Source organism: Anomaloglossus baeobatrachus, chromosome 10 (assembly GCF_048569485.1).
Source record: "Anomaloglossus baeobatrachus isolate aAnoBae1 chromosome 10, aAnoBae1.hap1, whole genome shotgun sequence".
In the NCBI taxonomy this organism is placed as follows: Eukaryota; Metazoa; Chordata; class Amphibia; order Anura; family Aromobatidae; genus Anomaloglossus; species Anomaloglossus baeobatrachus.
In genome coordinates, this window is record NC_134362.1 from 87,117,234 (window position 1) to 87,136,172 (window position 18,939).

The window sequence follows — 18,939 nt, forward strand, 5'->3', positions numbered from 1 at the left end:
GTGGATTTAGTCTTCCTCTGCTGCTGTCCAGCTTATTGTGGCAAAGGTAAAGAGCAGTAGACGATATGTTAGATCATACAGTACTGTAGAAAGGAATGGGATCTTCAAATCACTCATACTTTGGCACTGTATGTTGAATATGGTTTCAAGTTATTATAGCCACACATCTCAGAATATGTTGAGCCAAGAGGAAAAAAAGAAATGAGACATCAGTAAATAGTTTTTTCTTAGGCATGAATGAGAGACCTTTGAACTTCTGTAAAGGGATATTGTAATCTAATTCATGCTGCCCAAACCACGGCAGCATAAATCAGAGACTGGTTGCATGATTGCAGCAAGGTATATACTTGACTGAAACACTTCGGCATTTTAGAGATGATATTCATTAAAAATCCATAACTAGTCGAGCTCTGCCTCTGGCTGGCTCTTCCCAGCAGAGGTGATTAACACATCTCTCCCTAAGGCCTCTTTCACACGTCCATGAAAAACCACGCACGTTTTTCACAGATGTGTCAGAGGTGCGTTTTGCCCTCCGTGACCCGTGTGTATGGGCTACGTGTGTTCTCCATGTGTTATCCGTGATAACACACGGAGAACGGGAACTTTCTACTCACCTGTCCCTGGCGTCGCTGTCCGTGGTGCTAATATTTGGTCTCCGGTCCTGCCGACTCCCCACTGCTGCTGCTTCCGGCCGCAGTGAAGTGAATATTCAATGAGCATAATGAGCGGCGGTCAGCAGCAAGTGACAGCAGCGGCAGAGACTGCAGTGCTGGAGAAGGTGAGTAATGTTTTTTTGTTTTTCTCACAGACACGTCTTGTCTCTGGAGCGTGTCACACGGAACACATCCGTGTGGTCCGTGTGTGTTACGTGTGACACGTTTGCGTTCTGTGTGACGCCCGTGATGCCGGGGAGAAAACGGAGATGTCGGCGTGAGAAACACAAGGACACACTTAAGTATGGAACGGACACACGTTCCGTTCGCAAATACTTACGTGTGTCCGACATCATAGGAATACCTAGGTTTACGTGTGTACGTGTCTCCGGTACGTGAGAAAACTGCCAAACACGTACTGGAGGCACGTGCGTGTGAAGGGGGCCTTAGCGAGAGACCCATTAATCACCTAGAATGGAGCTGGGTGGCTCTGGCATAGTCTCACTTCCGGCTATGGTCCTTTGCCAGTTCTTTAAAGTATTTTTTTTTTTCTGAAATCCTGACGTATATTTTTGCTGAATCTGTGCTATTATTTTTTTAACACTTTTGGTGCTCTCTTAGATTTCTAATGGTTTTTTTATACATTATACCAATTGGATTCTTTATAGGTCTATGATCTGCAACTCATTATTAAATGTTAATAGACAGATTTTCAATTGTTGGGTCATCTGATCAATAATATCTAATATACATGACTCAGGATCTGTACCCACACCAAATTATGTCCACCTGTAAAGCATGGAATGGAAGGCCTTCCCATATGTCTCATATCAACTAAACTGAAAAGTGCACAATGCCGTGTTAATGTCAGCTATCTTTTGCAGATACACTTGGCACGTTCAAGATAAAATTGATGCAAATAATGTGGCCTATACATCTGGAAAACTTAGTCTTCATACTGATTACCCTGCTCTGCAGTATCCTCCAGGGGTAAGTGCGACATTGCTTAAGGAATAATTTGGGGATTGAAAGCATGACGGTATTAAAATTGTGTGGTCGTAACCATGGATACCTAAGCCACTGTAATGTCCTACATGGGGTAAGCAACATAATTAATCAGGAGAACTACAGTGGGTATGGAAAGTATTCAGACCCCTTTAAATTTTTCACTATTTATTTTATTGCAGCCATTTGGTAAATCAAAAAAGTTCATTTTTTTTCTCATTAATGTACACTCTGCACCCCATCTTGACAGAAAAAAAACAGAAATGTAGATATTTTTGCAGATTTATTAAACAAGAAAAACTGAAATATCACATGGTCATAAGTATTCAGATCCTTTGCTCAGACACTCATATTTAAGTAACATGCTGTACATTTCCTTACGAGCCTCCTAGAGATGGTTCTACTCCTTCATTGGAGTCCAGCTGTGTTTAATTAAACTGATAGGACTTGATTTGGAAAGGCACACACATGTCTGTATAAGACCTCAAAGCTCACAGTGCATGTCAGACCAAATGAGAATCATGAGGTCAAAGGAACTGCCAAGAGCTCAGAGACAGACTTGTGGCAAGGCACAGATGTGGCCAAGGTTACAAAAGAATTTCTGCAGTACTCAAAGTTCCTAAGAGCACAGTGGCCTCCATAATCCTTAAATGGAACACGTTTGAGACCACCAGAACTCTTCCTAGACCTGTAAAAAGTAAACCTGTCCAAGGTTAATTACTCCAGAACACCTGTCCAAGGTTAATTACTCCAGAGCACCTGTCCAAGGTGACGCTTGGTCCTACTTTTTTCTCTTCCTAGACCTGGCTGTCCAGCCAAACTGAACAATTGTGGGAGCCTTGGTGAGGGAGATAAAGAAGAACCCCAAGATCACTGTGGCTGAGCTCCAAAGATGCAGTAGGGAGATGGGAGAAAGTTCCACAAAGTCAGCTATCACTGCAGCCCTCCACCAGTGGGGCCTTTACGGCAGAGTGGCCCGACAGAAGCCTCTCCTCAGTGCAAGACATATGAAAGCCCGCATAGAGTTTGCAAAAAGACACATGAAGGACTCCCAGACTATGAGTAATAAGATTCTCTGGTCTGAAGAGATGAAGATAGAACTTTTTGGTGATAATTCGAAGCAGTGTGTGTGAAGAAAACCAGGCACTGCTCATCACCTGTCCAATACAATTTTAGCAATGAAACATGGTGGTGGCAGCATCATGCTATGGGGGTGTTTTCAGCTGCAGGGACAGGACAACTGGTTGCAATTAAAGGAAAGATGAAATGCGGCCAAGTACAGATATATCCTGGAAGGAAATCTCTTCCAGAGTGCTCTGGACTTCAGACTTGGCCAAAGGTTCACCTTCCAACAAGACAATAACCCTAAGCAAACAGCTAAAATAACAAAGGAGTGGCTTCAGAACAACTATGTGACCATTCTTGACAGGCTCAGCCAGAGCCCTAACCTAAACCCAATTGAGCATCTCTGGAGAGCCCTCACCCAACATTCACCATCCAACCTGACAGAACTGGAGATGATCTGCAAGATAGAATGACAGAGGATCCCCAAATCCAGGTGTGAAAAACTTGTTGCATCATTCCCAAGAAGACTCATGGCTGTGCTAGCTCAAAAGAGTGCTTCTACTCAATACTGAGCAAAGAGGCCGAATACTTATGACCATGTGATATTTCAGTTTTTCTTGTTTAATAAATTTGTAAACATTTCTATATTTCTGTTTTTTTTCGGTCAAGATGGGGTGCAGAGTGTACATTTATGAGAAAAAATGAACTTTTTTGAATTTACCAAATGGCTGCAATGAAACAAAGTAAAACATTTAAAAGGGTCTGAATACTTTCTGCACCCACTGTATACTACATTTCTAGTTGGAGGTATTTGCTAATATTATTATTACACTTACATATTGTGATAGGATCTTGGAGATGGGAATACATCTTTAAGGAAGTACTCCAAGTGAAACTGAAATAACAAAAAGACATCTATGTATTATGTATTGCCCCCATGTTGAGAGTATAAGGGTGTAGTATATAACACATTGATGTCTTTTTTATTATTTCAGAATTTCAGTGTCATTCACAATCATCTTAGTCTCTAATGTACTAAAAGGCAAAACATCAAAAATTGAAAAAAAAAACCATTTAACAAAGCAGCATGATTTAAACTGGAGGATATTTTTGATGATACATTCCTTTTAAAATACAATACAATATTCAGATTCTTTTTTTATGTTATCTAGAAATGAGCATTGGAACTCCTCAGGGATGGAGCTCTAGGAGTAGTAGTCTCATCTAGACCCTAATCCTTGAGGAGAATTTGTTTTAAATAGAAAATTCTAGGTGTGTCGCTGATTTTACCTTGAGGCCCAGAATTTTCCATTACAGTTCTAGCAGCCCTCTTGATATAGACTGATCCCTGGTTTTAACACAATAAAGAGCTCTACTGATATAGCAATAGACAATGTCATTTGGAAGTGATTTTGAAGCCAAGCACTTATCGCCGGGGTCTATTTCTAATGGCATGATGATTCAAAATATGCCTAGAAAACTATATCAATGAATCCTATCTATCAAATGATACATTAAAGCAAAGATTACAAACAACAAAGTGCTTGTATACATGTTCTGCATGGAAGGAAAGTGTGACCCTCAAGAAACCGCAGTCTAATGCTGTCTCCAGAATCTCCAGAACAACTTGACAAGTTATGTTTTTTTAGCAGAGGGACCTTATAGCAAGATGAACATTATTTTGCTAAATGTAAAATTTACAAGACGTCTGTGTTATGTTACACAGAGACTCTCTAATTTTACATTTATTGAAACAAATCTTTCACGGAACTTGTTTCAACTGAGTTGTATCTCACTTCTTATAATGTTAGCAAGTTGCCTTTATCAACTAATCTGAGCCCAGATTTCATTCTGCTAAGAAGAATCCCTAGTTAATAGAAGAGATCCTTGATGACGGAATGAGCAAAAAAGGGTTTATTGATGAAAGGATGACTAAAAAGAGTTCACTGATGAAGGGATGACTAAAAAGGGTTCATTAAAGAAGGAATGACCAAAAAAAGGCTTCATTTATGAAGGGATCATCAACAAGGATTCATTGATGAAGGGATGATCAAAGAGGGTTCATTGATGAAGGGATGACCAACAAGGGTTTATTGACAAAGGAATGACAAAAAAAAGGTTAATTAATGAAGGGTCACCGAAAAGGTTCATTGATGAAGGGATAACCAAAAAAAGTTCATTGAAGAAAGGATGATCAAAACAGGCTTCATTTATGAAGGGATGACCAACAAGGGGTTTATTGATGAAGGGATGGCCAACAAGGTTTCCTTGATGAACGGATGACCAACAAGGGTTCATTGATGAAGAGATGGCCAAAAAAGGTTCAGTGATGAAGGGATGACCAAAAAGGGTTATTTTAAGAAGGGATGACCAGCAAGGGTTTGTAACACCCCTGAGGTATCAGGTGCCACAAAATGTAACCTGTGGAAACCCAAAACCCGGAATATCCATGCAAGTCAACACACCAGCACCCTCAGGCCACATACATAATCCCAATTCCAGACTGGGAGACTGCCTAGCAACAGGTAAAAGGGATGGGCACTTATTGGCTAATTGCCACCCAATCTGTAGGGAGAGACCCAGCAAGGGGAGGGGCCAGTGGTCAGTTGAGAAGTTGGCGGGAGGAAGTGTAAAGGAGAATTAGAAGTGTAGTAGAGCCGAGAGAGTTGGAAGTGGAGGAGTGAGGAGTGAAGTAGAGAAGGAAAGGTGTAAAGACCTAAAGTAAGAACAGGACGCTGTAGAGCAGACAAGGACTGTGGAGTAAGGAACCAGGACTCCAGGAACCGTGAGTTACCTGTCGAAGTATAATACTCAAGGGACCGGAACCAAGATTCACAGGACTCAGCACAAGGTGGGGTGCAGACCCTAGGACAGCGGGATACTTTATGGTCAACTGTTAAATCTGCCAGGTGAGGGGCTCTCCAGGGTCCCTCACCAACCAAAGAGTTTGAAGCATCAGCAGCAAAGAGGGGACCTGGGACAAGGGACAGAAGTCCACCCATTAAATATTCCAGGCTGCCTGCAATAAGACCAAGACTGAAATGGAGGGGCTCCCCCAGAAGCTCTAAGCCACAGGAGTCCAATACAAATGAGTGTGCACAGAGGACAGCTACCCCAGGTCACAACTGGCACGGAGAACAAGGGGAGCGGGAACACCTGAAAGCGGCACCAGCGTGTCCAGGTACCAAGCCACAAGTAAAAAAGGGCAAGTTGAAACTGCAATACCGGTGTGGACTGTTTCCTTCTCGCCTCCATACACATACATTGACTGTCCCCTACTATTGCCCCCTCATCATCCACTGCTGGGGCCTAGCCGTGCTTGTGGAGGGCCCAAAACACCTAAGCAGCAGTACTCCACCAGCCCCAGCAGGACCCTGCAGCGGCGGCTTCAAACACCTGGCTGCAAACCGCAAGTGGCGTAGTCGAAAACGCTTTTATTTTATTTTATTTTATTTGTCTTCATTTTTCACCCCTTTTTTATCGGACTGACCCCCAGGGTCACGGAACCGGACATCGGCCGCAACCACGACTGTCTCCCCCCCCTGCGCACCACACGCCCGGGACCGAGTACCCCACAGCCCTGGGGCGTCACACCCCCATTTATGAAAGGATGACCAACAAAGATTGATTGATTGATTAATTAATGAAGGGATGACCAAAAAGGGTTCATTGATGAAGGGATGACCAAAAAGGGTTAATTTAAGAAGGGATGACCAAAAAGGGTTCCTCACTGAAGAGATGACAAAAGAAGGTTCCTTAATGAAGGGATGATCAAGAAAGTTTCCTTGATGAAGGGATGACCAAAAAGGGTTCATTGATGAAGGGATAACCATGCCTATTTCTTGGACCTGTCTATTTCTTGGTCAATCAAATAGGTACAAGGCACTCTCAAGGGTTAATTTTCATATAATTGTAATGTAATTCCTAATACGGTATATGAAAATGGAGTTTCTAAACTGGAAAACATGTTAACATTGAAACTTAGATACATAAGGTTTTATATTCTTACTATAAATCAGAGTTCTTGAAGCATCAGGGGGGAATGTTTGAATGGAGATTTCTTAAAATCACAAGTTCTTGAAAGCTCATTTAGTCCCTTAGACTAATAAAGCACATACCATTTAATGTGAATATTGTAAAACTTCAAAGAGAAAACCTAGATAGAAAACCGTGTACATGAGAACAGATGTGTTTGTGAGGTCACATCCACGTGTATGCCAAGGATTACATACACCCATAGGATTACAGAATTCTGTCCAGCCCCAGCATTTCGTGCAAACAAAACCTTATATATTCGCTTGGACTGTTAATCTGTACATGACGTCACCTGAGAACGTTACATCTGTGATTTATGTTATTTCAATTAACTTTGCAATCACTGGAGCTGTATTGTTTGTATTCAATAAAGTCTACAAAGAGTTTAGTATAAACATGGAGGGCTATCATGTCAGCACATGTGCATCACTAAACAGTGATTGTTCACGGCAACTGGGAAAGATTCAGAAAATCATCTTTAATAAGCTATTGTGTCCTTGCATAAGCTCATACTATAAGGTAGCAGGGCGCAGATGTTCAGCTTTTGTCTATAGGATTGTGTAATTACCATAGAAATGTCTAAAATGTGTGTCTTGGATACCATTGCTTAATGTGGCTGGAAGCATTTAGAACAGCACTCTTTGATTTTGGATTATTAAGGGCCATTTACAAATATGGTGCAATGTTTATTAGAGGGTAAAAAAGATCGGCTAAGCTCAGGTCATTTTTCTTTTTGGTGCTTTCTCTCACCCTTGTTTCCTAAAGTGTGAATATGGCACATGGAAAGTGCTGACTATCATAAAACGTCTCAAAAATAAGACTTGTCAAGGACATGTGACAATATTTGTGTCCTGATGTCTGTCAGCCTTGCTATGGGGGGGTACCTGAGGGACGTACACACATCTTATACACTGAAAGGAGGAAATTCCCATGAGGGCATTCTGATGTACCTGTGGCATGGGGCACGGGGCAGGCAGCGGTTGTAATCGTGGTTGCAGGGGACGACAGGCCGCAACACAGCCTGTTGTTAACCCCTCGCCTCCCTGTCGACGCACCATACACAGGAGAACTTCGTAACCGTTCAGGTGACACCACTTTCTCACTTTCACTAATTAAAGTTCCGACGACGTTTCTTCTCTCAAACGCTTAAACTTTATTTTTCTTCAATTTCTGGATTGCTTTGGTCCGCGTTTCATCTCCACCGGTACTCTTCCCACAGGGGTTCCTCCTACTCCTTCTTCTCAAACACAATTTAGCAGCAGTCCATATCCTGGTCACCTGGGCTCTATCTGACACCTCTAGGCCTCTCATTTCTTCACTATACTTCACACTGGCACTGACCGGTTCATTAAGTCTGTTGAGCCACTTCACCCTACAGGGGACGCTAACATGAACGAAAGACCGCAACCGACAGGGCTCTCCCATCTGTGCCCAGGCCATACAGCCATACTCTACTCCCTGAGGGCTCAATGACCTTCAGTTAGTGAGGAAGTAGTTGAGTATTATGAGCCAGGTAATACAGACGCCAGGCCCCCAGCCATCAGACTAAACCCCTCTTCCTGGGGGCGCAGTTAGACAATCCGGAAGGGATCCCATGTTCCATGGCCGCAGGGGTGACCCTTAGGGTCAGAATCTTCAGATTGGGGTAATAGCACTGTTTCTCATCTGGGACTTTCCTATCTCCTTCCCATTGTCTCTCCCTTATATATCCTCTACTCTCCTCCTCCTACTACTCTATCCCTGCCCCTTCCAGGTGCCAGGACAAACGTGCTGCTACACTACCACCTGGTGGCGGTTTTACACAATACATTTTACATTTTATAATTGTTACACAGACCATCAGTGTGCTGGCTACAAATGCAGGGGTGGGCCTAACCCTAACCCCCCTACATATCCATGCGACAGACAAATGCCAAAGAGGAGCAGCACATGTACAGCCTCTAACCATGGAGCCACACAAATGGGCGGAATTCTATAAAGTTAATGACAATTGATAAAAAGGAATCAATCGTTCAACATATGCAATATTTTGGAATGACTACACTTCTCAACATTGATATAACAACACCAAGAAGGAAACATTATGGAATTAAGGAAATCACAGAATCAATAGCGATATTAAGCAGTGATATGGCCATTTCTCCAAGATGTCCCGGTAGCCATTTTTTAACCAGTCAACATCGGGCCATACGTTGCATCTGCTACTGTGAACAGCCTGCATGGCCTAAACGTGTTACCATGGCCTGCAGCATCTCTGGACTTGTCTCAAGTCAAGCACACCTGGAAAGAAGGGAACTGTATAGTACTATTCTAAGTGCTGTAGGGTAAGGACAAGCCAATTCCAGGTAGAATGAATTTTATATTGAACTACGTGTTTCAAGAACAATCTGTCCCTTTCAATAGGTTCACACTTGATAAAGGGAACGGACCATCCTTGAAACGCGTAGTTCAATATAAGTTTTCATTCTAACTGGATCTGGCTTGTCCCCTTCTTACGGTGCCTGGATGATACCATTCTTTTCTCTTTACATGTATGATCTGACTGCACAATGTGCATTGTGTGCCTGTGGTCGGTTCAGCAGCACCCCGGCAGGTAGTTCATGCTTAATCCAGTGCTGTGCGTGTTTAGCACAACCACTCTAGGTGAGCACCTCTTACACCCCTCTAACCCATTTTTTATTATCAATACACATGTTAAGCTCTTTTTGGTGTCATTTTTTTTATTAAGCACATCTGGAATGTCATTGGAAGGCAATTGCACAGGAGCTGCCAGCAGCGGATTTTGATGGTTTACCCAAGTGCATTCAGCATGGCAGCACATTCCTGAGACAATCATTGATAACTTTATTGATAGCAGCCAAGGCTGTAAGTGCGGAGAGTTCTGTGTGTGACATTCATATTCAATACTTTATAATTCAAGATGTTTTGTAAATTTTGTTTGCTCCCTATCCAATTCTCCTGCTTTCACACATTACTCCCAAGTGCTGTCTCAGCACTTCTCCCTTGCTCTGCCTTTTTCTTATGGTCACAGCTCTCTTCTCATTCCCTGCTCTGGGACAGCTGAGAGAAGACTATGCTAAAGTTGACTCAAGGAACGTGGATAAAAAGGACAGGTTAGGAGTCAGATGAACTGCAGATAAGATGCCTGTGGCCCTGATAATATCTATTCAATTTGTGAAATGGCCAGGCCCCATACTGCATTGCTGCCCAGCACTGCTTCCTTGATATCCTCTCTGAATCTAAAGACATTTTCTTTATTGTTTAACCCCTTAACGACCTTTGACGTACTGAGTACGTCATGGTGACATGGTGCTAAACGACCCATGACATACTCAGTACGTCATGGCGAAATCGCGGTCCCGGAGCCTCGGGGAGTGAAATTTGTTTAATTAAACGGTAGATTCGGGAAGGAGGGGACCTCTGCCTGACCTCAGGAGGGGTGGTGCTTCCTCCCCGAACCTACAGAGGCTGTGATTGGCTGACAAACGCCGCTCAGCCAATTACAGTCACTGTAATGTGTCAGCCATTGAAAATGGCTGACACATTGAAATCCAGCCATAATCAGTGCTGCTGTAGCACTGATGACTGGCTGGAGCTGGGTGAACTTTGTTTCACCCGCCCCCAGTTCTGATTGGAGAGACCGGCCTTGTGACCGATCTCTCCCAATCACTGTGGATCTTGTGCCGGTGACCTGTATGTGACCGCTACCCTCAGCTTCACTCCGTCCATGAAAGCTGATGAGAGCGGTCGCTGTAGGTGCCCATCGGTAAGTTATAGCCCCCCCGATCCACCGTTGCTGCCCGCCGATCCACCGCTGCTGCCCGCCGATCCACCGCTGCTGCCCGCCGATCCACCGCTGCTGCCCGCCGATCCACCGCTACTGCCCGCCGATCCACTGCTGCTCCCCGCCACGCCGCTGTTCCCGCCGCTGTCCCTGCCCGCCACGCCGCTGTTCCCGCCGCTGTCCCTGCCCGCCACGCCGCTGTTCCCGCCGCTGTCCCTGTCCGCCACGCCGCTGTTCCCACCGCTGTCCCTGCCCGCCACGCCGCTGTTCCTGCCGCTGTCCCTGCCCGCCACGCCGCTATTCCCGCCGCTGTCCCTGCCCGCCACGCCGCTATTCCCACCGCTGTCCCTGCCCGCCACATCGCTGTTCCCGCCGCTGTCCCTGCCCGCCACGCCGTTGTTCCCGCCGCTGTCCCTGCCCGCCACGCCGCTATTCCCGCCACTGTCCCTGCCCGCCACGCCGCTATTCCCGCCACTGTCCCTGCCCACCACGCCGCTTTACATGCCGCTGTCCCCGCCGCCACCGTCCCCTTTCAGTCGCACCCACCTATTTCAGCCGCCGCTGCACCCGATCGGCCGCCGCCTCCATCGGCTGCCACTGCACCTAATCGGCTGCCGCCTTCCATGTGCTGCCTCCCCTCCCCCCCTCCATGTGCTGCCTCCCCTCCATGTGCTGCCTCCCCTCCATGTGCTGCCTCCCCTCCATGTGCTGCCTCCCCCCTCCCTCCATGTGCTGCCTCCTCTCCCCCCTCCCTCCATGTGCTGCCTCCCCTCCCCCCTCCCTCCATGTGCTGCCTCCCCTCCCCCCTCCCTCCATGTGCTGCCTCCCCTCCCCCCTCCCTCCATGTGCTGCCTCCCCTCCCCCCTCCCTCCATGTGCTGCCTCCCCCCCCTCCCTCCATGTGCTGCCTCCCCCCCCTCCCTCCATGTGCTGCCTCCCCCCCTCCCTCCATGTGCTGCCTCCCCCCCCCCTCCCTCCATGTGCCTCCCCCCCCTCCCTCCATGTGCTGCCCCCCCCCCTCCCTCCCTCCATGTGCTGCCTTCCCCCCCTCCATGTGCCATCGCTCTCTCCCATCAGACTCTGCCCCCCTCCCTGATCTGCTGCCTGCTCTCTCCCATCCTTTTCACCCTCCTTCATCTGCTGCCTTTTCTGTCTGCTGTGATCCTTCTGCCTAGATCCATCCTGTAAGGTAGCTATCCCCAATCTCACCTCCCACCCCCCCATCCTCCGCCGCTCCTCCATCCGCTGCGCCCTTTCCCATCCTCCATCCGCTGCGCCTTTTCTCATCTGCCGCTCCTCCATCCGCTTCGCCTTTTCTCATCTGCCGCTCCTCCATCCGCTGCGCCTTTTCTCATCTGCCGCTCCTCCATCCGCTGCGCCTTTTCTCATCTGCCGCTCCTCCATCCGCTGCGCCTTTTCTCATCTGCCGCTCCTCCATCCGCTGCGCCTTTTCTCATCTGCCGCTCCTCCATCCGCTGCGCCTTTTCCCATCCTCTGCCGCTCCTCCATCCGCTGCGCCTTTTCCCATCCTCTGCCGCTCCTCCATCCGCTGCGCCTTTTCCCATCCTCTGCCGCTCCTCCATCCGCTGCGCCTTTTCCCAGCCACCATCCGCTGCGCCCTTTCTCATCTGCCGCCCCTCCATCCGCTGCCGCGCCCTCTTGCATCGCATTATCCAGCGCAGTTGCTCGCTTCCAGACTGCAGTGGATGATGCGATGCGAGACTCGTGCATTGCTCTCACGTTTGGCACTGGTCTTAGTGGCAGGCGCTCATTTTTTTTTTTTTTTTACTGATGTCTGTATTTTTTATTTCGCCAAACTAATCTTTTTTGTATGGGGGGGTCTAGTTTCCAAAATGGGATCACATGTGGGGGAGCTCCATTGTTTAGGCACCTCAGGGGGTCTCCAAATGAAACATGGCGTCTGCTAATAATTCCAATCAATTTTACTGTGAAATGGCGCTCCTTCTCTTCTGAGCCCCGCCGTACGCCCAAACAATTGATTTCCACCACATATGAGGTATCGTCGTACTCAGGAGAAATTGCACAATACATTTTATGGTGCATTTTTTCCTGATACCCTTGTGGAAAAAAAAGCTACCTGTTTGAAAAAACAATTTTGTGGTAAAAAAAAGAATAAAATATTTTCACGGCTGAACATTACAAACGTTTGTGAAGCCTCCAGGGGTTCAAAGTGCTCACTAAACAGCTAGATAAATTCCATGAGGGGTCTAGTTTCCAAAATGGGGTCAATTGTGGGGGAGCTCCATTGTTTAGGCACTTCAGGGGAGTCTCCAAACGCAACATGGCGTCCGCTAATAATTCCAACCAATTTTGCTGTGAAATGGCGCTCCTTGCCTTCCGAGTCCTGCCTTGCGCCCAAACATTTGATTTCCACCACATATGGGGTATCTGCGTACTCAGGAGAAAATGCACAATACATTTTATGGTGCATTTTTTCCTGATACCCTTGTGATAAAAAAAGCTACCTGGTTGAAGCAACAGTTTTGTGGTAAAAAATTTTTTTTTTCTTTTCACGGCTCAACGTTATAAACTTCTGTGAAGCCCCCAGGGGTTCAAAGTGCACATCAAACATCTAGAAAAAATATTTGAGGGCTCTAGTTTCCAAAATGGGGTCACTTATGGGGGAGCTCCATTGTTTAGGCACCTCGGGGAGTCTTCAAACCCGACATGGCGTCCGCTAATGAGTGCAGCTAATTTTGCACTCAAAAATTCAAATGGCGCTCCTTGCCTTCCGAGTCCTGCTGTGTGCCCAAACATTTGATTACCACCACATATGGGGTATCTGCGTACTCGGGAGAAAATGCACAATACATTTTATGGTGCATTTTTTCCTGATACCCTTGTGATAAAAAAAGCTACCTGGTTGAAGCAACAGTTTTGTGGTAAAAAAATTTTTTTTTCTTTTCACGGCTCAACGTTATAAACTTCTGTGAAGCCCCCAGGGGTTCAAAGTGCACATCAAACATCTAGAAAAAATATTTGAGGGCTCTAGTTTCCAAAATGGGGTCATTTGTGGGGGAGCTCTATTGTTTAGGCACCTCAGGGAGTCTTCAAACCCGACATGGTGTCCGCTAATGAGTGCAGCTAATTTTGCACTCAAAAATTCAAATGGCGTTCCTTGCATTCTGAGTCCTGCTGTGTGCCCAAACATTTGATTACCACCACATATGGGGTATCTGCGTACTCAGGGGAAAATGCACGATACATTTTATGATGCATTTTTCCTGATACCCTTGTGAAAATACTAATTTTTATGGCTAAAGTAACATTTTTGTGTTAAAAAAGTAAAATTTTCATTTTTTCGTCTACATTGCCTTGGTTGCTGTGAAGCTCCTAAAGGGTTAATAAACTTCTTGGATGTGGTTTTGAGCAGAGTGAGGGGTGCAGATTTTAGAATTGGGTCACTTTTGGGTATTTTCTGTCGCCTAGGTTTCTCAAATCACTCCAAATGTGATGTGGTACCTAAAAAATTTTTTTTTGTAAATTTTGTTGGAAAAATGAGAAATTGGTGATGAACTTTGAACCCTTCTAACTTCCTAACGGAAATTTTTTTTTTTTTCAAAAATTGCGCTGGTGTAAAGTAGACATGTGGGAAATGTTATTTAGTAACTTTTTTGTGTGACATATCTCTCAGATTTATGGGCATAAAATTTCAAATTTTGAAAATTGCAAAATTTTCAAAATTTTCGCCAAATTTCCGAAATTTTCACAAATAAACGCAAAACATATCGGCCTAAATTTACCACTGACATGAAGTACAATATGTCATGAAAAAACAATCTCAGAATCGCCAGGATCCGTTGAAGTGTTCCAGAGTTATAACCTGTCAAAGTGACACTGGTCAAAATTGCAAAAAATGGCCGGGTCTTTAAGGTGAAAACAGGCTGGGGGCTGAAGGGGTTAAACAAATCCTACTACATGTTATTATAAAGATAAAATATCATTGTCAATGGTCCTTTCCTAGAACTTAAACTTACCTGAACTTAAGCCTTTATCATTGCCTAACGGGAACCTGACATCAGAAAATTGCCTATTGCCAATTCCGAGCTTATTTCTTCTATAGCCTTCAGTCTCTTTGATTGTTCACTCCAGCCCAGTGAACCGTCGTCTATGAAAGCCATAGTAGACACTTGCATGACCCAGGCTCAGATGGACTCTCTCATGAACAGTGAGACGATATACTATGCAGTATGTACAGTATGTATACACCTAAGCCTCACAAAGCTCACTGCGCATGAGAGAGACATTCTTAGCTTGATCATGTAAGTGTCTGTGCTGGGTTTCAAAGACGTTGGTGCACACTGATTTGCCAACCATCCAGAAATTACAGGACAGTCCGTAAAAATGTGTCCATAAAAATTATTGTCTAAGCCATCCAGGTTGGAAGCATCAATCAAAGAGAAAGGAGGCTTTTTCAGACCATTACTTGGTGACTCAGCCGGAGTAGTGTACTGCCCAGATGACTCAGGGTCATGGCTGTCTACTCTCGAAGGGTACGTTTTTTACTTTATGACTATAGCAAAACCACTACACACATAGTTTAACTAATAACATCATTGTAATCATCATATATTTCCTTGCAGGAGCCTGAGAACAATTGAAGAGGACATTTTCTGATGTTGAGTTCCTTTTAACTATGTTTTGTCAAAAAGTGTCAGACTTCCTCAGTGAACAATATAAACTTTAGTAATAGGAAGGGAAAAGTCTTTAAAATATTGAATTAACCCCATACATAATGTAATGTGTCTGCCTGTGTATAATACTCTTGACTTAATTGTACAATTTTCATCCATCAGGTCCAATTTCTTCACTGCCTAAAGCAAGCTGAATCTGGAGGTGAGAGTGAAGTGGTAGACGGGTTCCATGTGTGCGACAAACTGAGAAAGCAGAACCGAGAAGCGTTCAACATCCTCACATCCACACAGATCGACTTCACAGACACTGGGGTTGATTTTTGTGACTTCTCCCTTCAGTCCAAACAACGGATTATAGAGTAAGATCTTCTGAATGGAGTTAAAATTTGCAATGTATGCAATTATAACTGCAGGGAGATAATTAGAAAGGAAAAGACTGCCCCCTTGTGGCATATCGCACGGCAAAAGGATTTGTATAGCAGATCTTTTTTTATTTGTATTGATGCTAAATTTAAAGACCTGTCAGCAGGTCAAAAGTGACCAGTTTTTGCTCTTATTCGATTCCTGTTGCTTCTCTGAGTATCCCGATTTTTGTTCATTTAAAATCCACCATGCAGTTACAAAGATATGGGCATTTTATTTAGTACTACAGTACCGTACATTTTATGCTCTTTACTGAAAGCAGTCTAAAACATGCCTCCTGGGATCCTGGGAGCAACACCCAGGTCCTCTTTTAGAGAGGGAGTATATGAATATGAATATGCTATGTTCTACCAGATAGGGGCATTACAGTGGGCTTCCAGGCTATGGAGCAGTTGCTGCTTTGACCATAGCGCTGCCTCCTTTCTCCATTAGCGTTGCTATTTCCTCCCTTCAAAGTCACAGTATCCTTGAAACGTTTAGTTGTGGTACTGAAATCCCGCGCCTGTGCACCACAATTGCCGGCGTTCCATTGTAGTGTTCTGTCCTTCTATGGGCGTTGGCTTTCTGCTTCTTCTGCGCAGAGAAAAATGAGCCAGCATGATATGAAATTGGCATGCATCATATAAAAAGTGCAAATTCACAGATTTATTCCAACTGTACTATAATAAAAAAATGAGATTTTTAGCAAATAATTGATCAATTCTTTGAGCCACCCCTGCCAACGTCACAGCAAATCTCAATAGGGAGGTCCCAACCTATATTATGTATTTTATTCCTCCTGTTGGTAGCTGTTCACATTCAGCTGCCTTATCATTTCCACGGGCATTGCTAATTAAGCACCATACTTGGATCTGGTCCGCCTTTATCAATGGTTGCTGTCTGGCACTGGGAGGGTCAGTTCTGATATAGTCCTGGTATGTATTGAGCTTGCTCCACATGCTGAGACCTGGGCTGGCCTCTATCCATAATTGCCTCTTTTTCAACATAGAAGCGGTTATATATTCAGGTTACAGGTATGTGTGCTCCATGATGGTTCTGCTTTTAACTTTATCTAGGAGGCCGTATGGCACATGAAATACAGAATATAGTGTAGGACCCCCCTATTGAGATTTGCCGTGACGTTGGCAGGGGTGGCTCAAAGAATTGATCAATTATTTGCTAAAAATCTCATTTATATTACAGTACAGTTAAAATAAATCTGTGAATTTGCCCTTTTTATATGATGCATGCCATTTTCAGATCGTGCTGGCTCCCCTCTCTTCTTCTGCGCAGGCATGAGATCACTGGAGCGGAATTTGAAGTAACTCTCCAGCTCCTGCGCAGAAGAAACATGAAGGCATCGCCTATAGAATGGTGGAACACTACAGTGGAACGTCCTTAATTATGGTACGCTGATGCAGTATGACAGGATCACAACTAGACGTCACAGAGATACAGTGACCACTTCTGGGAGGCAACAGCTATGCTAATGAAGTGTGGAGCCAAAGTAATCTTACGAGCAGCATCCACCCCATTTACATAGAGGGATTAAAGTTGATCAACACTCTACTACCTGTATGCCCATATTAACAGGTTAGATACATCAAGTGGGGTGAAAGATCCCCTTTAATGCCAGTGATACAGAGCCTGGGCCATTACAGATATTCACCAAGCTGATAAAAGGTACAGAAAGCTTTATGAGACTACAGTTGGAAAATTCTGCATTTGTTTTCCAGAGAACATAACAGGTAAGAATGGGAAAATTGGGACTTGGGATATGAAAAGTGGCTATTGTTGAACAATCCTTACTTGTTAGACGTGCAATTATATGAAGTTGAACTCCAGAAAACATTGGTAAGCTGTCAAAAAATCTAATGCTAAAGGCCCGATACTTCAAGTTGTAAAACCTTGAAGTGTCACAACATTTTTGTCTAATTCAAAGTTGCACAAAAATTTGAAGACTTTTGCTTCATTTTTCTTTAGACCAGCACCGGACAGTTCTGCCTAACTGGATGGAATTAGGTTGGGGCGAATGATGTGAGACTCCCTGGCAAATGTATCAAAATTTAACGCTACTTTAGTGGCATAAATTATGCCAGAAATATACACTGTCTCATGAATGGAGCAAACTTTATGGCGGATGTGCATGGCAATTGGAAGATGCGCCTATTTCATTAAGAGGTGCATGCTTCTCCAACAGTGTGTTTATTATGTTCAGTGTGTACAATGTCAGGCTTACTGAATCGTGACCTAAATTTCCTTGTAGTGCCGTCGCAGGGTAACTTATCCACTACACAGATTCATATTGTTGTCTTTGCACACAACAAGTGAGAAATGCTCTTGGCTGCTGCTCTCTGTTCTGGTCTTCATCTTGTATCCAGAGTAAAGACCTCCCTGTATTAGTTCAGTATTCTCTAATAGGGTTCATGAAAATGGGCTCTCTGAAATAGAGTACCCTTTTAAAATCAACAACCAGAGTAGAAAAGGATGGGCTACCAAAGAACTGGACACTGAAGCACAGATGATAAATGGTTTGGACATCAGCATGCTTCCTAACATGAATCTCTGTTTGCGGAAGGCATTTGTAGATCTTCAACAAACCTATGCAGAATCAGCTAAAAAAAGCTTTTCAGAAACATACATTTTAGTGATGCTTGAAGAAGCCTTGCGCATTGTTTGGTCCTTTTTAATGGACAGGATACTTGGAAGTAGAGATGAGCGAACCTGAAAAGTAAAGTTTGGTGTTCTTTGCAAACATGGACTTTACAAAAAAAAATAGTGTTCGAGTCTAGGTGCTTTACGTATGAAAATTACTTTCTAGAGCATCGTTGTGCTGAGGTACGCTCAGTGCTTGGACTAGTGCGACTGCTTGCAGGTTTTGAATGGCTCACACTGCGGGTAACAACAGCATGATCAGATGTAAAAATGGAAAAACCCTGTCCATCTGCCCCCAGAAGTGTTTTGTATAGTGTATCCAAAATTCAGCTGAAGCCGCCAAACCGAACTTCAACGGGTCTACTCATCTCTACTTGGGAGGTTTAAATTTGGGCTAACGATGCTAAACAGCAGAGTTTCGAACAGTAAATTATTAGAAACCTGAAATTGGGTTCTGAACCCTTGAACTTCAGAACTTGTGCCATTGAATACACTAAAATTGGAAAAACAGGGTACATTTTTCCTTTGATGCCAAATAAGTTTTTTCTGCTACTAGATAAAAGATAAAACGGGTTGACAATCTTGAAAGAAAGTAGAAAATCTTGACAATTATTTATCTTTTCAAAGATTTCCAAAGCTGGGAAAACCGATAATATATGCTATATATCTAAACGTGAAGAAATTGT

General features: G+C 44.3%; 1 protein-coding gene across 3 annotated transcripts in view; it reads left to right on the plus strand.

Moving 5' to 3' along the window:
* BBOX1 (gamma-butyrobetaine hydroxylase 1) overlaps positions 1-18,939 on the plus strand; it is a 217,628-nt gene that overhangs the window by 186,324 nt on the left and 12,365 nt on the right. For all 3 annotated transcript variants that reach the window (XM_075326519.1, XM_075326517.1, XM_075326518.1), the window contains exons 5-6: positions 1,538-1,643; positions 15,359-15,555. In XM_075326519.1, coding sequence (XP_075182634.1) covers positions 1,538-1,643; positions 15,359-15,555 — 303 coding nt within the window. The remainder of the gene's footprint in view (positions 1-1,537; positions 1,644-15,358; positions 15,556-18,939) is intronic.